Source organism: Protomyctophum bolini (genome assembly GCF_963924005.1).
Source record: "Protomyctophum bolini genome assembly, chromosome: 15".
Classification (NCBI taxonomy): Eukaryota; Metazoa; Chordata; class Actinopteri; order Myctophiformes; family Myctophidae; genus Protomyctophum; species Protomyctophum bolini.
In genome coordinates, this window is record NC_137876.1 from 23,537,549 (window position 1) to 23,562,169 (window position 24,621).

General features: G+C 40.3%; 1 protein-coding gene and 2 long non-coding RNA genes across 3 annotated transcripts; all 3 read right to left on the reverse strand.

Annotated features, from left to right (window-relative positions):
* Positions 1-2,987: 2,987 nt before the first annotated feature.
* Positions 2,988-14,328, reverse strand: LOC308329784 (kinesin-like protein KIF2C; the record flags this gene model as incomplete). Its single annotated transcript, XM_080784282.1, has 15 exons — positions 2,988-3,070; positions 6,701-6,836; positions 7,100-7,168; positions 7,252-7,342; positions 8,151-8,218; positions 8,892-9,002; positions 9,941-10,154; positions 10,589-10,731; positions 11,594-11,685; positions 12,259-12,322; positions 12,461-12,551; positions 12,957-13,119; positions 13,243-13,297; positions 13,637-13,747; positions 14,314-14,328. 15 exons carry the CDS (start codon positions 14,326-14,328, stop codon positions 2,988-2,990), a joined length of 1,506 nt encoding a protein of 501 aa, XP_080640408.1.
* Positions 14,329-14,336: 8 nt separating this feature from the next.
* LOC308328948 lies at positions 14,337-14,817 on the reverse strand. The gene is made up of 3 exons (XR_013965340.1): positions 14,764-14,817; positions 14,566-14,670; positions 14,337-14,411 (listed from the first exon to the last, which is right to left on the reverse strand). It is a non-coding gene; the product is annotated as an uncharacterized lncRNA (long non-coding RNA).
* A 7,271-nt stretch (positions 14,818-22,088) lies between these two features.
* Positions 22,089-23,848, reverse strand: LOC308329039. Its single transcript, XR_013965355.1, has 3 exons — positions 23,751-23,848; positions 22,635-22,742; positions 22,089-22,310 (listed from the first exon to the last, which is right to left on the reverse strand). It is a non-coding gene; the product is annotated as an uncharacterized lncRNA (long non-coding RNA).
* Between the last annotated feature and the right edge of the window lie 773 nt (positions 23,849-24,621).

Below are 24,621 nucleotides of genomic sequence, written 5' to 3' on the forward strand. Positions count from 1 at the left end.
TAAGGGGTTTTGATGTGGCTTTCAGGCTGAGTTTGTTATTTGTATTTTTGTGCCAAACAAATTAAACCATGAACGAGTGTGGTATGTTCCAGGGTCACTTGGCTCTCTCAAGTGGCAATGCGGTATCGCTTCTCGGCCTTTTGGCTAAGATCAAGTGTAGTATCTGTTCTTATCAGTTTAATATCTGATACGTCCCCTACCCGGGGACCATATATTAAATTGATTTTTGGAACTGGGAGATGGAATAGGGGCTTGCTCCGTCCACTCCACGCATCGACCTGGTATTGCAGTATCTCCAGGAACGGTGCACCCCCCTGACATGTTAAATGAAAATAAGATACTGATTCCCAACTCCATGGCCATTCATGGAGGTAAATGTATTTATTATTATTGTGAGGTGTTGTAAACGGTATTTTTATTCCGTATATTTGCAGTGATGGAGACAACAACTTTACTGCCAAAAAAGAAACAAAATGTGTAACGGTCAGATATTTATATCGCTGCTACTAATTATTTAAATCACGGGTTGTGAATGATCTCCTCTTATGATACAACTGATGAAGTGGAATGCAAAGAAGATAGCCTAAATAAGCAAGCAGTAAATACAGTCAGAAACAAAACTCACGTCAACCTTTTATCTCATCAACTCAAGGAATCAACATACAGACAGCTTAAGCAGTGTTGGGTAAATGAATGAATCGAAGCGAATGTCCGTGTCTCGCGCACGCACGCATGCACGCGCTCGCTTATTGTTTAGTATTGTTCCGTGGTATGTTTCCAAACAAGTGACAGTCTGTTTCTCCAAGAGTTCCCTCCCCAACGTAAAACACCCTATAAAGCAAAGTAGATGAGCGAAACGTAATCCATCCCCGTAGCGAACGTAGGAAGAACAAAACCTCGGATCCTCGCGGGATGTTGAAATAAATAAATAAAAGACGAACGATCTCACCAGTATAGAAGAATGTCTCGAGCCTCCATAGTGAGCGCAATCGTTCTTGTAGCTATAGCTTAGTTAACGAGATGTTTAGAGAACAAACGTATCGTCCCTCGTAGACTCCCTGTTTGTTTGTCTCATCTAGTCTATGGTCTCTCCCCGTCAGGTTCCCTCAGGCCGGTAACCGACGCCTACTTTATGGGCGGCAATCCAACTCCAGACCATGTCACTCAAATTATATAAAGTGTTTAAAATTAAAAGCCCCCAAATAACAAAATCACAAAATAAGACAGCACAGAATATATAGGACCTTACCCTTGACAGATGGCGTTAATTAGAAATATTAAATGTGTACGTACATATGTATGTATGTACTTTTAAATGTTGATATTAAAATAAATGTTTAACTTGTGTGGCAGTTGCTACAAATGTATCAAAGAACAGCATGAAATCTATTGCAAAAAGTGTAATAAAATTTATTTAAAAAGAAAAGCGGACAGATTTGTGTTGATCGCATGACTATGGAGATAATTAATACTATAGGCCTACTGTATACCAATAAGCCCCATTCACGGCACTGTCTAGTGAGCTAATCTAGTGAGCTAATTTAAGGCTTCCGGTGGACGATCTCTTCAAAATAAGAGTACCTCTAGAGTATTGAAAAAAAGTTTAATTTGCACATTAAAACTACAAATTAAGCATTTAAATGATGCTATAAGACACACATTATGTTTCTGTGTAAAAACAAGTAATTAAATAATAATAATAATAATAAAGTTATCTAAATGGATAAATGCTATTCACTGGAGTGCATGGACTTCATAAAGTGGACACTGGACAAAAGACGGCTCCGCGAGGCAACTATCTGGACATACCCACGCGTCCGGGGAGATGTCCTCTACCACACCCCACTCTCCGCTAAGCGGGAGAGGTGTAAAATTCACAGCAGCAGAGCTTCTACTGGGGTCAATGCAAAAAAATGTACCGTTTCCGGACCCAGAATGGACACTGGACAAAAGACGGCTCCGCGAGGCAACTATCTGGACATACCCACGCGTCCGGGGAGATGTCCTCTACCACCCCACAGTCTCCGCTAAGCGGGAGAGGTGTAAAATTCACAGCTGGAGCCCTTCTACTGGGGTCAATGCAAAAAAATTACCGTTTCCGGACCCAGAATGGACACTGGACAAAAGACGGCTCCGCGAGGCAACTATCTGGACACACCCACGCGTCCGGGGAGATGTCCTCTACCACCCCACAGTCTCCGCTAAGCGGGAGAGGTGTAAAATTCACAGCTGGAGCCCTTCTACTGGGGTCAATGCAAAAAAATTACCGTTTCCGGACCCAGAATGGACACTGGACAAAAGACGGCTCTCAATTTTTAAACAGGTGCCATCTACCTACAGCCCACCTACTACAAAACCGTATCCATAATATAGTACACACGATTCAGCTGGTTCTATAGTATGGAGTCTGTGCCATCACTGCCATGACAGACACATCGGCCAAGTGGGCCAAGCTGCAGATCACTAGTATCCCATGTAAGTAAGCCCATACAGGGCAGGAGCCCATCTCCTGTTTCTGTAGCATGAGGCAGCTTAATAAACAGAATTAGTTTGGTGTGACCATACCCTACCAAGTTCACAATCAAATCGGCAGTGAGGGACAAAGTAGTCAACCCCAGTCCAATATTTACACAAGTACACTTTTCCTACACATCAGTTGCCATGTCAAGTGGTCAAATGTGTGCAGTTTCATAGCATATCAAGCAAGACTCATTAGAATTAATACAACACTTTAACCAATCTGTAAAATGACAGCCTCATCCTTAGATTAGGGGAAATGAGCCCATAGGCAACTAGGAGCTACTGTAGCAGCATCTTGGCAAAATAGCTTTAGGAATCATTTCACAGACATGGGAAGACTCCAAAGATAAAGACAAAATTACCCAAGTAGTATGACAAATTACTTTATTACAAAACACATTTAAAACCTCAACAGAACAAAACACATTTAAAACCTCAACAGAACAACTCCAGTTCTCCAGGGCTGCTCAGCGGCGGCGGGAGCCTGATGGTTTAGGCAGACGTGACACTCGCTCCTCCTCCACAGCAGCCTGCAGAGCCTCCACAGCAGCTACATGGTGACAGAGGAAAACACAATTATAAATCACTAGAATTTCGTGCGCGCTACGCGCGCACTCATCCCAGAGCGACTTTGCCACGCACTATGGGAAGAAATAAATGGCGGGAGTTGACTCCACATGTAGTAACGAATGGGTTATTGGAAATGTACCATTGTTTTGTCCTGAATATTTCCACAGCCTAAGTACTAAAGGATTGTGACTGTGGGACAGACATACAGTCTGACATACAATAGGCTACACGTGTGCACAGTGAATAAACAATGACCTATATGCCCAGAGTTCTTAAATTAACATAGTTGGATTTTAACAGAAAGACAATGCCATAAATCAGTCAAAGTAAGTGACAGACTCAACAGTAGCACACAGCATGCAAGGCAGCGATGCATGCATGCAAACATGTTTGTCCAGCTGAGATTTAGTGTCTCCATCTCTCTGTGGAAGAGGTTGCACATGACCTGTACGGCCACACTGAGGCGCCCCAACACAAACACAGACACAAAACAACACCACGCTGTTTGTCCAGTTGACCCAAATCAACACCAATACCTAGCCTGTTTGTCCAAAACACAGTATCTGCTGGCCACGTGTCTACTTCGCCACAACCTAATGTTAGTAACAAATGTAGGGGAGAGCCGCCAAGGTTGTAACGCTTCACGGTTGTAACATGGACGTTATATCTTGATTGGTCAACGCCACCATGACGCCATCGCGTCAGTATGTGTACAGCAACGTACTCTACGTGGCCAGGAGTTTGAAGTTTGAAGTGTTTACCTTCAAAATGCGTCTAATTTTACACCTGGAGTATATGTGTGGTACAATTTTTGTCTTTGGTGTTGGTGAATAAAAATCCACATGGATGTGTTCATGCTTATGTTCTTCATTAGTTTGCATCGTGTTTAGACGGAATTCACGTTCATTCTGGTCTGTAAGCAACTGCAAAGAAAACTTGCAAAAGCGGGTCATTTGTAACATGTGTTACAAATGGTCCGCTTCCATTCAATGCCATTATATGTAATATTTACATATTTGACATATTGGCCAATATTATATGTTCTGAAATGGTATTGTATCGTGTAGTGTATTCTGAAATTAGTTTAGGGTTGTATAACGTTGTACAACTCAATCAATCAAACGTTTGTTTAATCAATGTATTGCCCCATTGAAAAAAAAGAAATGGCCAAACTGGTACTGGTACACCCGATACTATTTAATATTTCCCTTATGTTTGATACATTTTCTTATCACATCCATGGTATAAAAACAATGCTAAGGAGTTGCTTCAATGAAATGTAATTGCTTTAAGCTGAGAACGATATGTTTAATGGTGTTTTTTAGCGTTGTTACATTTATCATGCATGCCGTTACAATTGATCCGATATGCGCAGCAAATGTAACACTGAAACAGCGTCCACGTTCGGTTGAATAACTCCCGACCTGTTTTATCAAAAAAATAACTTGAAGTGGTTTATGGTAGCTGACATGTGTAGGTCCGTTGCCTGAAAATATTACATGTGTAGCTAAACGGATCTCTGAGTAAAAGAATGAAACGTGCAAAATGTTACATCCTTGGCGGCTCTCCCCTATTAGTTTACTCACAGCACAGCACCGTCACTCCTGTCAGTTATTTCGTCCTAATAACTTGAAGTGGTTTATGGTAGCTGACATGTGTAGGTCCGTTGCCTGGAAATATTACATGTGTAGCTAAAGGGATCTCTGAGTAAAAAAATGGAACGTGCAAAATATGTTCTAAAATTGTATTGTATTGTGTAGTGTATTCTAAAATTAGTTTAGGGTTGTATAACGTTGTACAACTCAATCAATCAAACGTTTGTTTAATCAATGTATTGCCCCATTGAAAAAAAAGAAATGGCCAAACTGGTACACCCGATCCTATTTAATATTTCCCTTATGTTTGATACATTATCTTATCACATCCATGGTATGAAAACAATGCTAAGGAGTTGCTTCAATGAAATGTAATAGCTTTAAGGTGAAAACGATATGTTTAATGGTGTTTTTTAGCGTTGTTACATTTATCATGCATGCCGTTACAATTATTCCGATATGCGCAGCAAATGTAACACTGAAACAGCGTCCACGTTCGGTTTAATAACTCCCGAGCTGTTGTGTGTATTGCGTGGTGAAAAGGCCGTGTGTTTGTGTTGTAAACAACTCATGTTATGTCTGCGCACACTGTATGTTGCTATGGCTGCTGACGTTAGCATGTGTGCTATCAGGCAAAAGCTGAGATAGATATGCAACTACTACTGGGGAAAATGCCATACAAAACACAACACCTAATTTCGGAATGTTATTGTGACCTATTGAGCACAATCAGACCATCATGATTTGCTTGCTGGACCTATAATTAATTTATTAGCATTAAATGTCCACTCGCCCATCCAAAAGAAAAGCAAGATGGCTGCGACAGATTGTGAGCGCGACGGACTACGGAGGCCAGGAGGAGCAGAGCTGGTGACGTAAGAGGCAGGCAGTGTTGCCAGGTTTGCGAATTGTAAGCGAGTTGCAGTGTATGCAAGTAGCGTGGTTAAATTCCTTGTTTCTCGGCGTGTTGTGGCACCCGTTTATCTGCTGGCTCGATCGTGATTTTCATAAAAGTAATATTTGCAGAGTAAATAAGAAACTTGAACGGCTAAAAAATAGGCTATGTCAGTTCGGGGAGGGTGGCGAATTTATTTTGCATATAGAGATGTGTGGTAAAAGTGTGGTTCGGTCGGAGATAGAGCATGAAGAATGAGTATGGGTACACCTTTTCACTTGTATATATAGATAATCGTACCTTGATCAACTTTACTACAGCATCAAAAGTAGCAGATCTGCAAGCTCGAAACGCAGCACAGACGTGTTGCGTGCCGATCTACTACTTTGCCATGTTTTTACAATTTAATCTTGAAACTGTTGACACATTAGGGGTGCGTTCGGAAATAACGCACCGGAGTGCACTCGCCTATTAGTTTGCATTGCACAGTGCGCCATTTCTGAACGTGCCCCAGGTTTCCACCCGACAGACACATGTCAGTTTGCTAAAAAATAAAGACTAAACACAAAAAGGTCAAGGCTGAAGGCACAGAAAAATTCAAAGACGAGAAACGATAGCATTCAGTTGATCTTCATGTTGATATGGTGTGATAAAGTTGCTACACCTTCAGTCATGTTGTTGGGCAGAAACTAGACTAGTTTAAGACCTAAACTAAAGCCACTGAGTGTTGCGTTACACAAGGCCTTACTAAATGGCCAAACATGTTACCTTCAGGACAAGGTATAAAAAATAAAATAAACTGTTCCAAGGAGCCAATATAGGTCACAAGCTCTACTTTTTATAAGACCAACTGACAAAAACAAGCTTATTGAAATGACACGATCACAATGCTATACATACTTTGCTACTTTTGCATGTTCTATGACCAGGCATCAATTCCCCCTCCACCCCAATAAAACAGAAGTTGAAATATGGATACAAGGTTTCCAGACAGCAACGATATGCCCTCACTAGCCTATTCATTAAAATGGCAGTCACCATGGCTTGCTTATGCAATGCTTTTGGTCACAGTCAAGAAGTATCATGACACTCAATCTAAAGAGTAATAAATAACTCCAACCTTGCAGACTGCTGGAATATTCTTGCACACGTCTCGAGTAGTCCAGCAGATCAGGGAGGGCAACCGCCACGTCATATGAAATGTGCTTCATTGGTTCAAGAACCTCACTGGCTCTCTGAGACACTTCACTGAATCTCTGGAAAACAATCAAATCAAGATGCAATTTTATGAACCATATGCATCCCTCTCCTGGACATTGATAACACTGGCAAAAATTGCGTTACGAGAATTGGTAATGGAAAAGAGGGGGCAAAGTATACCCAGGTCACCTAACATAAGTATATAGAATTTAAGTGGCCAAATTCCAATAACGCAGCTATGACTTGAAGCGTCAAACACCAAGCCAGAAACTGTCTCAAAAAGTAACAAGGACATGTTATTAGTCAAGGGAAATTCTACCTCTATCTCGCCCTGGACCTTGTCCTCTAGCTCAGTCACCAGGGCGTAGGGGTCAGATTGGATCGAGTCCTGCAGAGGAAAATAATCAATGTCAGAGACTAGTATGACTTAATATTTCAGTCAGGATATTTGGGAGCCGTGTCCAATCTGACCTCCTCCTCCTCTTCCTCCGATGAGCTGCTGTCTAAGGGTTTTGCTGCCTTGGCGGGTCGCGGGGCCTTGGGACCGTTCAACTCCTTCACCCTAATAGAAATGACAAGAAAACCCAATCAAGAGGTGAATTGTATCTGTATGCATGGCCATTCTGTGTATATGCATGGTAAGGGTCAGGTGTAACGATACATGGTTGATGACAATTTAAAATCCACAGTAACAAAGAAATTAAATCCGTGTGAAACGTGTGGATAGTGCAGTTTTCTTTTAACCCATTTAGCTCCCGGATTCAAAGGTACCAGGCACCAGGTCTAAATGGGTTAAGGGAAACATTATGGATATACATAAGTAAACAGTGGTTCTCTGGCATACATGGACATTGTATTTGAAGTAACTAACATATGGACCAACCCACACCTTGACATGAACAAATACACATTTATCGATAGACAAGTGTAGCGATATTGAAAAGTAACCTTTTCTTAAAATGTTTAAATACAATGCACACGTACTTAGTATTTTGATCAATAATTGATTTATTTGCATTGCAAAATGATTTGATACAAAGTTAAACGATATTTACAATCACATTTGTTGATTGAGAGAATTCTTCAGTGTAAATACCATTTTCTAATTTTACAGAGTCGATTCTATACACTGTACAGAGTAGATTCTATACACAGTAAATACTAAGTGGTAAGTGGAAGAAATGATCTGGAGAATAGTTAACATTATAGAGTTTGCGGTGTACCAATTTCCAGTCGCACTCTGAGTGGACAGAAACTCAAGGTCCAGGGACCCTCAGGGTTTCTAGAAAGGTTCCAAACAGGTCCAGAACCAACTCTGTTAAGTGTACAAATGGGGACCACAGGTGTAGTTTCATGACATAAATGTCTACCTGTCCGCATAGCGCAGCGTATTCATGGTGTAGTCACATGAAGCCATGCCTGGAGCGCACAGTGCGATCTGGCGAGAAGGAGGAAAGGTGCATGTACGTTAATATTCATGGTTAACCAACTGAGCACCAGTCATTTGCATGGTTTTAAAGCATTTTTCATCCGTCAGGTCTTTTTACTCTTCTTCAATCTGTTGGCAGCAAAAATACTCAAATACCAGTGTATATGTAATTTTGTAGGTTGTGGGCACTTCCAAGTAGAGAAGTCCTAGGCCAACAGAATTGCTAGCCTATGGTGCTTTATAGAGCCTATACAAAACTTCTAGTCAGGAGACCGGAGTAATTTCTAGCATACATTTTATTGCCGATACTAATCGACAGTCATTTGCAAAAACAAAGTGGCCCAGATTCCTTTTTGTCTGCGTATAATACAAATAAGTCTGTTTTTGCAAATGGATTTCCAATTTCTATAAACAACAAAGTAGGAACTAACAAAGTGACCGATTAATTTTTTTCCGAGTAAACTGCAGTATGAGAAATGGTGCATCAGTCATGACTTTTGCACAATTATTTATTTAACACTTGTCACATGTTGTAGTCGTGCATGTTATTACTGAAGGAAGGTTGCCTTTTGATTGATATGCACCTAAATATTTAAAACGCATTGCTTTTATTAAATGTATTTATTCCGAAACACGCTGGATGCCAGTAGGCATTTTAATGGTTCCATGTTTGTATACATACCATGCAGGTCCTGGACTTCTCACCGATGAAGGAGTCTCTGAGTACCTTGGTCAAGGTGCTCAGTCTGAACGGCACATGGTCCCTGTTCCTCCCCAAGGAGCGAATGCATTCCTGTGGGAGTGAGAGAAACACTTTATTCATTAAAAGCCCAGACTACAAATTACTGGAGAAACATTTTGAAGTGCATTTTAGAATTCAGTCCATTTTGCAGCTCATGGATTTGTGTAATATCCAATCACTGCCTCTAGATGTCACTAAAGGACCTCTGAGATGTCAGCTTAGATGTCAATAAAGGACCTGAGATATGTCAGCTTAGATGTCACTAAAGGACCTCTGACATATGTCAGCTTTAACTCAGCATCTAAAACAGTAAGGTGGCAAGAAAGAACTTCTGGGAACTCAGAGTGCATTTGGGAACTCAGAGTGCATTTGGGAACTCAGAGTGCATTTTTGATGCCATACCTTCGTACCGAAGTAAAATAGGGTTGGCTAGTTAGATTATAAATAACATTCATGTTAACTAAAGCAGATTAATAGAGTAGAAGTAAAATATTCATATCATTTCCAGCATTCAAACTCTGTAACAAAGCAGCAGATCTACACACTCGCAATGTGGTTTAGATGCTTGTGTGATGTTGTAGTCGAGCGTTTAAATAAAATGTTAAAATATAGAGATAAGGTTTCTGCCCTTTCCTTCCCCACTGTGACTTCAGAGACAGTGTGCAGCCAGTCTTAATACCATAGACATAAAAGGTAGACGCCCCTTTCCGGCTCTGGAGCGCATGTGCTCAAGGGAGGGCAAAACTTTCCCAAGATTCCTTGCGAAGCATGAGCATGCGTCACAGAGCGCATGTTCGGGTCTGATAAGGCCAGGAAAAAATGCGCTGTGATTGGATAGAATGTGTGGTAGTGTGACGCAACGTGCCTTCCACACTACCGTGTACTTCCTGCCCCAGTGTAAATTCTTCCGCCCCTCCTTCAAAACACATCGCTCCAACGAACTGCAGCGGCCAATGAGGCATAATTATTTTTATATCTATGGTTAATACCTTCAGGGCCAGCAGGCTGCGGTTGATCTCATTGGTTTCCACCATTGTGGCACGGTCGTTGCTGCTGACGTCCGAGCCCCGCTCGTTCCCAGCCAGGTCGATCAGAGAGAACTTTCCATGCAAGGTCCTGGCGCGGTTGTTGCATCGCAGGACAATCTGGAGGATGGCGTGGGAGCGGGACGAGTTGGCATTCGCAGACGTCTGGCCAGACGTCCTATAGGAGTGACAGAAGAGAACAGTCAGTAGAACAGAGAGTGTGTCGGCTTAGCTTTTAACCATTATTTTTGTAACTTTAGTGGTTGAGAAATGGCTATTTTGGAGAAGAAAAAATAATAAAATGTGCTAATATTCTGGGGGGAAAAGAATAATCACAGTGAATATTGTTAACTCAAATATTTGCTTCTGGGGTGACTGGAACAACATATTTTCAGATGGGGGTCTGCAGATAATTCTGTTGGTCCTTGACATGAAAAGGTTTGAGCATCAGTGCACCACCTATCCGGTCAGGATTTGAAAGACATTTTGTAGAATCTGGTCTCAGGTCTTCATGGGTTAAAAATGGAAGTAGATTGGCTTGTAGATCTGCCATTTTTGAAAACGAAGACTTCACAAACATTGGTGACATTGTTCAGCATTAATATACTGTACCTGCAAGCACTGCCAACTTCTATGATCGTGATGACGTCCTCCGCTGCAGAGACACCCACTTCCTGCAGGCCGACCACCTGAACCTGCTGCCGATCATCCTCCAGAACACGCAGTTGGGTCTTGTCGTTCAATAAATCATAGACCTGAAATGACAAAACACTTTGTCATGTTGGTTCATTTGGTCCACACAGCCCACCAATGGCTTTGTTGAATGCTTTATTCCGATTGGTCAATCGGTGAATTCAGCGGTCTGTTATTTCTGATAACATACTCTAATACAGACCGATGCCTAATCAAACCCTCGGAGCACCAGCTGCGCCCTGCTGATTTACTGCCGTTTCCAACATGACAGCCATGTAAATGCACACAATGTCATTTGCAGCTAAACATTGCTCTCAAAAATGTCTGAAAATATTCGAGCGAGAAATAGACGAAGCAGTAGCGAAAATAGATTGCATTTGATCAACTCACTTCCTCGTTTTCCGACAGGGCTCCAGCCCTGCAGCTGGGCAGGGAGTTCCAGCCAGATATTAACGCTTAGCCACTTCAATCTGCTATGTCATTATAGACACTATTCAAGTGTTTTTAATACAACTTTTCTAAAAACAGATAACTGTACAAGCCAAGGGGTATCGACTATTTTCCCCCCTCCACACAAGTCCATAATGATGTAGGACTTCAGGACCATTCCAGCCATGTTCCATCCCTCTTTATAATTAGGGGTGCACGATTATGAAAGATATGATCCAATCTTGATTTGCAGGGTCATATCTGCCGATATTATACAGAGGAACACAATGGAAACAAACCTAGGCCCTAGGGGGCTTGGCCCAAAGACTATCCGTTTTCACAACTGAATGAATTTTTACTTAGATTTTACATCAAATTTGGTTAGGCTTTTGTTCTAGACTAGAGATACTAGAAACCAGATACGAAGATTCGGTTGAAAATGTAAGTTATCGCTACACATTTGGGTACAACAGCACATGTTTATTAGATTCATACCTTGCCATTGTAGATCTCAAAGAAGGAGACGTATGGACAGAGAGCCAAGTGGGCATACCTCCGGCTGGTAATTAGGCTGAACACATCGTGGGCTGTGTAAGGGACAAAACAAAATTGCAAGTTGACCCATTTCTGCCCCATATAGCAGATCTATAAGCTCACAGCGCAATGTGAACGGTCAGCGATCTTCAGCTAAGATAATCAGATTTTCAGTGAAGCTAGGGAACCCCGTAATATACAGGATTAAGTGGTTTAACTAGCCTAGTGGGGGGTCACATGAATGAAAGCAATAATAAAATCTAATTACTGAAAGATGTTGCTAGGTCCAAGTCCTAGTGTGATTGGTTTGTGAATTAGCAAAGTTTCATAAACAATTAGCATAATTATGTTTAGTTAGCCTGCCATAGCCAACCAGTTTAAGAAATCGGAGATTGAGGCTTTAACCTTTGCTTACATATCTGAGCTCAATAGGATTTTCTGGAACATTAACGTTGCATTTATTGCAAGTTTTAATCCAAAATAATTAATACCAGCAATGAGCCATCTACAAGCATACAATGTGTGGTGCCGCAATGCATTTTATGCTTGCCTGAGACCTTTAATCCATGAGGTAGCCATTTTTAAGACATAGTTTTTGGTATGGAAATTGTATGAGTATGGCTTACCTGCCAAGGCATAGATCCCTTTAGTGCTGTTCTGGCGCTTCCCAGAGAAGTCACCTCCCATGGTCTGGAAATAAGTAAAGTGCCATACCATAAGCACATGGTACATTTTAACTACTGCATTAGTAGGCTCAAAGATTCAACCCATAGTGCATAAAATGTGGATCATGTGCTCTCCGGCACTATGAACAGACTGCACACTTACATGGGTCTTTCCACTGCCCGTTTGTCCATACGCAAAGCAAGTTGCCATGGCACCATCAAAGATCGACTGGACCAGGGGTTTGGCTGTGAACCTATGGGGGGGGGGGGGGGGGGGGATAATTAATCCTGTCCTTTTAACCACTTCTGCTGAATGTTGGCCCAGAACAGGGATGCCATGTTTCCAGTGGTTAATTGCAATCTAAAAACCAATGACGTGTAGGGAAATGGGTCCTACAAAGTCACAATACCAGAGCATAGAGATGGGAACTGCTAAGATCTAAAGGCCTCGTCTGGTGTTCTAAACAGTGGCATTTCAAACTGAGAGGTAATTCAGACCAATGAAAGTTATCTGCAACATTCTGCTCAAAAACATATGCCGTCATATGGAGCATGAGTTGGTCTTTTGTTTAAAAATAAATAATTTGGACCCGTCCGTGGCTGTATAGCACGTTGGGGTTTGAGAAGCACTGGAGTAAAGAAATAGGCCACATGATTACCTGTAGACCATGTCATTGGTGGCGTTCTCATCGAAGGAGTAATCAAAGTGAAACTCCTGATTCTCCAGGTACTTTGTGAGGTCCACCTTGGTCTTGAGTTCGTGGACCAGCACAGTTCCATTGCCGGGCACAAACACTACATCAATCTCCCTTCGAGCCAGTTCTGGGAACATGACAGATCAGGGAAAATAAATAAAGCCGTCTACTAAATGTAATTCCATGTAAAACTGATTACAGGTTTTGATAACACGTTTCTTCTTTAAACATTGTTGAATGGACCGCTTACCTTTATTGTTAAACGGCCGCTTGCGGATGCACACGCATAACTTTTGATCTTCTACCTGTACAAAGAAATAAAGATCAGAATTGAGAAACTGAGATCAGCGATAAGCCATCAAATATGTGCCAAGCTGACATACTAGGTCGTACTGTAGGTAGGGCTACAAAATAATCCATTACAATTCAGGTTATGTTTTTCTCTTCTTTTAGACCCAGTCACGCAGTCGCACACCTGAGTTCCATGTGAGCAGCAAACCGGATCATATCACAATATTCAATACAGTTAATGCACGCTTCCCAATATCTTGCAGCCCTAATAAGTACAGCTCCCATTAGTGATTCTGGGTGAATGCTACAATCACCCATATACACGTTACAAAATAATAAAGTTAACATCTTACTTCGCATGCACCATCCATAGGTTTGGGAGGGTTCATGTCCAGGGTCTCTCTGAACTCCTCGATCATTTCATAAAACCTCTGGTGGGGCCGGGACTGGAAGACCTCTCCAAACTGCAGGAAACAAATGGGAATTAAACCAAAGGACAAATGGAGTCTACCAGCACGCCTCAGCCTAAATCTGCCAGTCCAGTGAGTGACAATAGCAGGGACAACAGTTGCAGAAGGCATAGACACTGGACCAGCTACTTTCACCTGCAACTACTGTGGTTAAATACAAATATACAAAACAGTTGACTGCAACCATGTCTACATAATATACAAACTAACTTCCATAATTGTTTGCCTTTGCATACGCCTGTAAGGCCATTATGGCTAGGGCAAGTGCATGAACATAGTTGACGTAATTATTTATTTTGCTACTGAATGGCTGGACAATGGAAATTAAGAGTTTACAATACATAGTACGCAGTCGCACAGTACACACATAATTTATTTATGATGTATCTATCTTCTCTATTATTAAGGTTATTGTAGTGGTCAATTTGAATTGGGGTGGGGAGGGGGTCATGAGACATGCCGAAGCATTTCCGGGGGTCCCCGGGACAAAACGTTGAGAACCCCTGCCTTAGACGAATAACTGGATTCCCTTGACACAATTACTAGGCAATTTGTCTCACCTTCCGCCTCTTCATTTGAGCATCAGGGGGCTTCGCAACACCAGACATCCTTTTATTGGGCTTGATTTTATCCTTTGGAGCCATGGATGGTCTTGGGCCTGTATACAGAATATGCAACATTACGGTCAGTAAAAGAAAACAAAAAACAAGTCTAGTCCTTTGCCAAGAAACATTTTCTTGTAACACATGGTTCATTGTCAGTTGTAGTTCAGCTAGTTGACAGAGAATATGATTCCACCACCCAATCCTGACCTTTGACCATGTTGTTTACAATGTCCTGGGCCTCGTCGTTCTCCTTTGCCTCCTCGCGGGGACGATTATAGCCACCGGCATCCTTCCTCACCTTTTTGGTGGCCACTAAGGAGAGAGAGATAAGAGTCAGTTATAAATATACAGATGCATGCAAGTTAGTCTTATGTAGCCAGATCAGGGGCTGAAGTGAATACCAACCAGTTCCAGTTGAGGGGAGGGCAGAGTTTAGAGGAGTTGGCTCTACGAATGTGGGTTGAAGTGGAGCCTCAAACATGCATGTTTGCCTTGTCGAAGCCCTGGGAACTAAAGAAGTGAAATGTAAGTCAAACAGCAACCCGAGTTGTGATAGTAATGATTGAACTTTACTTTTACACAATGTGGAAAAGGAGATTATTTCAAAGTAAACTAAAGCATGCACTTGGGGAGAGAAACAAAGACTTGGGGTTTCTGAGCCACACAGCAAAAGCAGTTTGCAAAAGACAACTGCAAAGGTGCTGGAACAGCAGTCTACAGTAAGTGTCATCAGAATTTCAGAGCAACATCACAGATTTAACAGTCTGGTTAAATCGGCAGGGCTGCCCTTAAAGACTGACATGCACCCCCACCGAAAAGTGAAAGGCTATGCTCAGCAGGTATTAAAATCATCTACAAGACTGAAACGAAAAGCATATTAAATCCCATTTGGTGATTATTACTTTATCAATTGAATGCAGCATTTCATGGGGTTGCCTATAAGGGAACATGCATAAAGTCATTGCATAGTCAGATGTTATTAACTGTTTTCACATTAAATTTAAAACATCTAAACAAAATGTATTAAAATTAGCTTATGGCCAACTCTGGCTAATTTACATTTGCAAAATGACATGTTGATTAATGTGCATTGTCCTTGTTAAATAATTTAAAAATCTACACATGTCCCATGTGATGGTACAATACACTCCTTTCCTAATAGGCTTGCATAAAACCATTAAATTACGATTTCATTTCACCCCCTTAACCTGTAACGATTAAACTGTTCAGATATGATCATCAGCTACACAATGACTTTACAGGCAATATAATCCCAAAACACCCGTTCATGACCTTATGGAGAATAAGTGATTGTGATTATCAGCTTTACAAAGAGAAACATGTATAGCATGCCAACCTGTCTGTTCAGCCACAACGGCTGCTGGAACAGAGGCTTTCGTTTTAAAAAAGAAAGAAATTGTTGGGAGAAAACAGTCAATATATACAAATGCCAAAATGGATGTGAATCAGAAGTGTAGTGAAAACCAATTTACATACCAGTTGGAGGAGCTATTTGGAGGTATTTCTGCAAATGGAAAGAAAAGAGACAGGTGTACAGTTATCATGACAGACATGACACTGAGCTCATGCAACAAGCCATATCACTCATGGACAACTTCATCCATATAGTGGTCCTCATTAATGCTCATGATAAGTTTCTACTCTGCGTTTCATAGGAGCGATTTACCAGACCACCATTAGGCAGTTTTTTCCCCAGCAAACAATTTCAATGTTTTAGATTAAGTACAATGGATTCCATTACAGCATGCCAACTTTCCAGTAATAGAAAGCATGGAGTTCCTATTAGATTAGATTAATCATCGATTATGTCACTGGTAAGCAGGTTTTTTACGTGTCTAGTCCTCCGAGACACAAAATGATTATGAACATTAGCAAGGCCCAATTATAATGAAGCTCACACCCATGCATGCAGTTTCATCTCCGGTTACAGACTCACTATGTGGATATTCCAAAAGGGGGAGAACAAAACAAAAAGTACATCAGTACAAACAAGGCTAGGGGAAATCTCCACTCTCCAGTGCAGGCCACCAATCGGTTTCACTTTAAGGGAAAAGCCAAATAAGCTTGATTGCATGGAAACCTTGTTCACACTTGCCTTGTCCATGCATGGAGCCTCTTTCACAACCAAAGAGGTGAGGTGAAGCAGCAGCTCCTTGTTGTAGGCGTTCAGGTCTTCAAAATCCACCTGTACACCACAGATGAACATGGGTAGAGGTTAGGCAGGGTTTCTGTGAAACATTTGTCAACCAAGGGTGAATACTTGTTGACCTGGCCGACTTAACAAATCCATAAACACCAGCTTTGACACTTGCCTGCTTCCCTTTGATTGCATTCCCCTCTGTCCACTCAACCATAACCGCACCTTTGGCTTCATCCACGGACTTCACCACTGCAGAATGAACTCGGCCTAGTTGCATATAGATTCATGAAATGGGTATGAACATACATTTCATACATTTGTTTTAAAGAAAATGTATCAGAGAACTGGATCGCTCACTACAACATAGGGTTATCATGGCAATGATATTACAGTAGACCCAAAATCAGGGATATGTTCTTTAATGTCATGTCATATTCAATCATTGTTGGCCATGTCTTCAGTCCTTTTGTCCCTGGCTTATGCAAGTCTGTCATATACCCAAAGCCCTTTCAATAAACTCATACAAATCATGCCCCTATTAAAAATACACAGCTCAACCAGGGCATACTTGGACCATTACTAAAAAAAAATGTCTGAATTATGCTCTTACAATTTATATGCACACAGAAATAGTCATACAGCAAGTAAGCTCTGGCTAAGATACAAGTGCATTTTTAATAGGGGCAGTGGTTTGCATGTATATTAATTGAACTTGCTCTGGTCCATAGCCTACAGTTGAAGTTCTCCTACGCGACCCCAATTGAATTGTTGATTGAGATAATCAGCTTCAGGTGTGAGACGTACTTGGGAAAGGGCTGAATACAAATAGCCGCTACAGAGGAAGGCATCGCTGAAACATTTGCTGAGTGAACAGTTGAAGTAAAGTTGAAAATAGGATAAATACTTATCCCATTTTAAAAAACTTTCCCACAATTACACAAAAAGACTAGTTAGCATTAACTGCAATGATTATGGGAATATAGAGCAAAGAAATGACATGGACTGACCATCGCGCCTGCTATATCCTATGTTCACAGTCTGGCCGAGCAGACTCCCAATAATATGTGCCTCCATTTCTTCGAGGTAAGTGGTTATGCCTGCGCCGAAAACACTGTAAAGTAACAAACAGTCGTTAGCCGAACATGACTTTTTGCGAAATTTCAATTAACAACACTTTAGCCATTTAGCAGGGCCTTTATCCCGATCGACTTATCGGAATAAGCATGAACTCCTGCCAAAGTTCTCCACGTCGCAGTGGAGTGCCGAGAGAACAAAATCTAGTGGTGCCTCGAATAAACTATACACCGCAGGCAAAATATTGCATTTGTCTAAACAACTGGCCATCTAAATAACATTAACATTTGGTCAAGAAATAACAACAGCATTGGATTACCGTACTTACCACTAAAAAGAAGACTAATCGAGCGAACGCAGAGTATTTTATTTTGCAACAAAAACACTGATTGAGAACGGCTGATGATTGGCTGCGTTCTTCTTCTTTGGCATTTTATCAGAATTTGGAACACGTGATTGGCATAGAGTATTAGTGATTGGTCGAATGACAGGAAGTTGTCATGATCAGACTGATGACGATAAGCCCTATTCACGATGACGTTCCACAACTTCCGGTTCACGTCCGGGTTTGGCTTTGAAGGGGAGCGGCATATTTCGCCCATAGGGATACATGCAATTTTACAGACTTTAAGAGGACAATATCGTTTCATTCCAAAAGGTAAAGTTAACATTAATACTGTTTTCAGTTTTACCATCTTTTTGTCTTGATAATGGTATCCGTCTTTTATACTTTACCATTTTTGAATTGCCTTAAATGTCTTGTTTGGATGTGCGTGTAACTTGTAAGTATCAATGCTAATGCTACTGCGGCTGCTGTTTGCCTTTGTTTATCTGATTTCTTTTTTTAAATAAACGGCAGGGAGTCCGTTTTGTTTTATAACTAGATCCTTTAACGGTTGAATTTAATTGTAACCCCACATGATGCAAACTAATCATTGGTGTTTATTTAGCCCTCAGGACTTTTTGTGTTATCATTTTATGTGACTGCACCTCGATCGTGCTGTTTACATTTCTGCTTAATACAGTATTAAATAAATCTATCATCCATTCAGTCAGTGTGTATCCAACTCTGTATGTACATACTATAACCAAAATTAGCCTTACATTTTTAACAGAGGTTAGGGCACATAATCTGTTTCATATAGATAGACAAGTAGGCTATGATGTTTTTCATTTTAGGTCTGCAAGCTTACGTATTCTTTATTAGCGATTTATTATTTTTTAGTGAAAATACAATTGTATTTATTTTATATATCAATTATTTGATAGACATCAATCCTCAGTGGATATCCATCATTATACTAAGTTACTGACTTGATCAAAGCTCTTAATTTAAACCATTTCCATGTATATCATTATTAATTTCAGGGTATGGAATTCACAAAATCCCTTGCCCACCTGCCGCAAATGCGGTTCAATGATGTTGAAAGGCTTGCTGCTCAGTTTTCAGACACACCATCTTCCAAACGGGAAAAGGGGTACAAGTTCTTCATTGAACAGTATCTGTTTGATTATGAAGGTAAAGTGCTTTTGTCTTTGTTAGTAAAACAGGACCCCACTTTGAGAAGTACATAATTTCATTCTGTATCATGAAATATAATAATTAATTAATATGCATTGTTAATCTTGCACACTTCGCATAGTCCAATTAATCTAGAGAGAACGGGTGTTCCATTGGTCAGTCTTCCATTCAAACTGTCTTAGAAAAATAATAGATTATGTCATAAAATTATCAATAATGTGATAAAATCACATTGGGGCAAAAAAATGTGAATTATGCTTGCAATACACTTATACTGAAATTATTTGTATTTGTTTGTGCTACAGTGTGTTAAAAGGTTACATCGTCCAGCACCTCCCTGACAGTACGGTCATGGTGGAATCTATAGTCCTCAAAGTGTCATCTTCAGCTGAAGACACCAACACAAAGGTTCTCCTGGAGTTATCAGGTAATTCTAAGCACATTTGGCTGAAATAGTTTTTTCTGATATCTGGCGTGATCATTTAAATCTAAGCTATTAAGGGTTGGTTTTTCCACACTGTTAAATCACTCTGGATTTTACTTTGTAATACTGAATTTTTAACCACTTGGTGTCAAATTTGTAATTACCTTTTTTTCTTTTCTTTTGGTATTCAGACAGCCAGCAATGAGTAATTACATTTTTTTTAAATACTGAAAAAATATTGCTTATAGCAGCTTTAAACCCTATATATTTTGTGGACTGCGGTCCCCCAGGGGTCTGTACTTGGTGCTCTCCTTTTTGTCCCTGTACACCAAATGTCTTCGCTGACAATAGCTGATCTGAAAGTTCACATCAGCTAATCTGAGCTTGTAGATCACCTATTTCAGCCAAATATTTGCCTACATGCCTAAAATAAGGATTAATGATGCTTGTGGGGGTCATGTGGTTAAAAACCTAAGGGCTGAAAGCAGAGAGACTTTATTTTAATTATTTTCTAGTAAGTGACATTGGTGGGCTCTGTGTGCTTGTGCCATCTTCCCAGAGTGCTGAATAAGCAGTAATGCATATTACAGTATGCATGGTACAGTATCTGACACCAAAACGTGTTGCAATGTTTCCTCGTGATTTCAGGTTAAGAGTACTAATCACTACTTACACTTACAGTATCTATAACCACAGTGTTATATATAATACCAAAGTGTTATTGTTTACAATTTTGTGGCAACAAAATTGGAAGCACACCGTTGTCTATAGAATGTAATTGTAGCTGATATTTTCCATTCACTGAAACAAAGGACACTAATTCGAAACACTAAAGTAGAATAGCTGTTACGGTTTCACCATTCGATAGGGTGTGTGTTCTGACTTTTTAATCACATAGTGTATTTTTACATTTGTTATAACCTCAAGTTATTAACGCATGAATCATCATACTGATGATTTGTTCTAAACCGGAAAAAAGTTTAAAAGGCGAATCAAATAAATTCTCCTACAGTGCTTATTATTAACTTCCTGTTCTGCTGTACTTTGTCAGGATGAAGACCTGGGGAGCTTCCTTTCTACTCTCCTGAAAAAAGGGATTCCTTCTGGATTGTGCTGAAATATCACAAACCAAAGATCGATGATCAAACATCAAACTGCATCGTCAGTGATGAAGGTCATCCAGTGTAGGCACATTAACTGAGCCAAGATGGACTGTATAGTAGATCTACAAGCTTGTGTTCTGAACTTGTACATCAGTGATTGTCACCAAGAGATTTGGTGTTTGGAGGGGGGAAAAAAGCAGACGAAGACGAGTACAGCACCAACTCGGGTCAAGTTTCTTAAGTGGAGAGTCTTCAAGGGGCTAAATGTTCCCTGACATTATGTACATTTTATTCACTGTTGTTAATTTAGATGTACCTGCCAAGGGCCTAGAAATAAAACATGTAAAACATTTTTTTACTTTGGATATTGTACAAATGCCAAATTCACTAAACCTATATTAAAAAAAGACAGTTTAGAAATACTTCCATTTTTGTGTGTGTTATCTTTATACATGCTAGATGATACGTATGAGTATATTACATTTGATTATACAGGAACAGACATCAAAGCTATCAAATAGGACAAAACAATTACAGCTGAAATCAATAATATATCAGTATTCTGATATTAACCTGTGGGCCACATGAAGTGTAGGTGGGGGCGTCGTGTGTGGCCGCCAGTTGCCCATGTATGCTGTAGACTATACTGTATACTTATTGATTAATTAACAAATTGTGGTAACAATTTAATTCCACTGGCATGGTGTATACTGTAGTGTAGGCCTACATTCTTTCCCCTCTGTACCTGTTGAAGTTCTCTTAATAGATGTATGCACTAGAAAGCAATTGATGTTTGTATTTTATGGCTAGTTTTGTTTTGATCTGCTACTTTTAATGCTTTTAGAATACGGATAGGAGATTTCTGACCCAGGCAACAATACTGTCACTGAATATGCTAAGGCCCTGCCCAGACTGGCATCCCAAATCTGATTTGTGGGCTATCCAGATTAGAGTCGCATTGTTTTTATGCAGTCTGAACAGCAAAAACAGATTTTAATCACATTCCTCAGCCACTCCATTTCAATCCACTAAGTAGTAATTAACCAATCATTAAGCCATATTTCAAATATAGTGGAAATAAGATCTACAGTACAAGCTCACAATGTGTTGCGATGCATTTGTGAGCTTGTAGATCAGAAATATTTTAAGTCAAAATTGTAAAACAGCAATGTATTGATAATAAACTAAAAATTTACTTTGTAATTTGTGCTGTTAAATTCTTACTGTTTAAACATTTGCTCCAGTACTCAAGTAGGCCTACACATTTGTTTGACAAACAACTTTCACTTGTAGTAGTCAAATTTAACCAGGAGTAATATTTTGACTGTACTGCCGTTGAGAACTTTGTCCAACGCTGGTTATACTGCCAAGAAACATTGTGAAATAATCTACCAAACACAAATGTCATTTTTTTTTAGATTAATACACACTATTTATTTGACTAGAAACAGAATTGTACTAGAAACATGTGATTGACTCAAAGTAAGAAAAATAATACACACTTTATTTACACTATACAATAATAATAAAATGAATATAGGCTATTATAAAGACACTATTTACAATGATAATTGATCGAGTGGGAATTTTGGGAAAACAGCACTTCCAGATGCTCCATGTCCAGCTCCAACCCAGGTCTGCTGACTGCACAGCTCTCACCTCCTAGTTCTGGAAGGAAGGGAAAACATGTCAGCTAAAAACAAAGGACTCCACAATTGTACTTTGAAGTGCAATACTTATCGACCTACTGTAATCTTTCTATTAATTTACCAATCTGTGTGTGTGTGTGTGTGTGTGTGTGTGTGTGAATGAGTGCGTGCGTGCGCGCACAGGCTCTAAGCCAGGGGTCTTCTAGGCAATGATACAGAAAGTAGGCAAAAGCCATACAATGGAAGAATGAGACATGGTACATGTCCTTTAATGCCAGGAACACAGGAAGACGATGGCTGCTCTAACAGAATGACACAATGTAACTTAAGTACTATTACTTGCCCTGCTCTGGAACGCTCTGGGGGCGTTGTTCCTCTGGAGTGCTCTGGGGGCGTCCATGGGCGCTTCAATCAGGATGGCAAAATGTGGTTTCCTCATGGGCTCTGGAACCTTATGTGGGAGAAAATGGAATAGTTTGTAACTTGAACTTGGAACAAATTTTCAGAAACTGAACTGCTAGAAAATCCTTGTTCTGTTCTACAGGTGCATTTTTTTATGTCTTTGCTTACAGTTTTGTTGAAAGTGAAGTATGGCCAGCAAGGTGCTAAACAAGGTCTCCGGACTGACTAAGTTTCTAGCTCGAACAGCAAGATACATGGATAGGGAGACAAAATTAGTGGTGGCCAACTCCCTTATCCAGTGCCACTTTAAAGTGGCACTGGACCACAGTAAAGTGGGCAAAGGCTCATTCATTTATATAGGAGCCACACAGTGGAATAGCCTGTGTTAAATCCAGTGTTAAACTGACCTCCAATTTGAGGACATAAAACTAAGACAAAAAAAATGGCTACTGGAAAAGGTTCCCCTATAAGGGGTCATCTTAGAGACTTAGAGGGATGGATAGGGATGTATTTGTGATGTATTTTAAAGTATTGTTCAGTGTGAGAGGACCCCAGTGGAAATAAGTCTTTGGACTTTACTGTGTAATCCTTGAATCGCTGATTATAATGTTGTATTATGATTGCTTTTCTAAATAAATCAAATCAAATCAAATCAAAGGCCAAATGTTTAACAAAAATGAGCATGAACGAGAGGCTGTGTCAGCGTAACTAAAACTAACATTGTTCAGCCCCCTAGGCTATGCATCACAAGAAAGGTGTCAGGACAAAATCACTTAAACAAATGACTAAAATGATTGATATATATGGAAACAGATTATATTAAAAGCTTTGGACAAGAGTCAAATGTATGGTGGAGGTATAGTGATCATTATACATTCATATAAAAAGGTAAAGCTTAACATAAACCAGGCTAAATATACAAGAGGAAAATCGCTAGCATTATTAGCATTCGTTAGCTTCCATTTCCAACTAACGTAGACATTTTCATAACAGTAAAATGCAAAAGACCGATAACATTAGCAAGACAGGATCATCGCAAAGCCATAAATACCATTACCTTATAATGTACCGGTCGAAATTAAATATTGTAGCCGTAGATCAGAAGAGGTCCATAGAAACTCAATGGAGAATTAAATATTATCCCCTACAAAGTCTAAACCGGAAGAGTAACTGACGTCACGTGAATAGGGTCTATCAGCGTGATGTATGGATAAAATGGGTAGGCTACGAGTAGCCTAATGATTAGGCTACTAAGATTGACTTCCAAAATTTGCAGGATTGCTTCAGATTTTTCCCAGTCCTCTACTCTAATACTTTTCAACTTTACCTAACTGAAGGCTAAAATACAACAACTATGAGAGATGGTGTACTGGTCTGATGATCAGGCTCTCAACACAGAGGTTCCATGTTCAAGTCCCAGATCTCCTAGTTCAATTCTGGAGAACTTTTAAATATATATATTTCTAGTAGTGCACGAGCCAAGTATAAATTCAACATTGCACAAAGAAATTAATATCACTTTTCTCTCTGCACAATTAGCCACACGACGTCCAAGTCAGACGCATGCCAAACACTCAGTCAGCAGTCTCAGCCTGAGCTCACTGACTCTAATTCAATGTCTTATGAAGTTATGATTATGAATATAATTAAATATAAATGTGTCTTATAAACCCATGGGGGTTGGGCACTTTGTGTGCAGAACACGAAAATAAAATAATCAATCAAAAATCTAAGTGAACAGCGCCAACGTTGTCCAGGTGAAAATGAACTACGCCGACACGCCATCCATACGCCGTTGATACGCCGTCTCTCTCTGGACGGCCTATCAACGGCGTATCAACGTCCGCTCACGCCGTCGGACAGTTTTTGACTATTTTTGTGTTTTCAGACAGTTGAAAATGAACTACGCCGACACGCCGTGCACACGA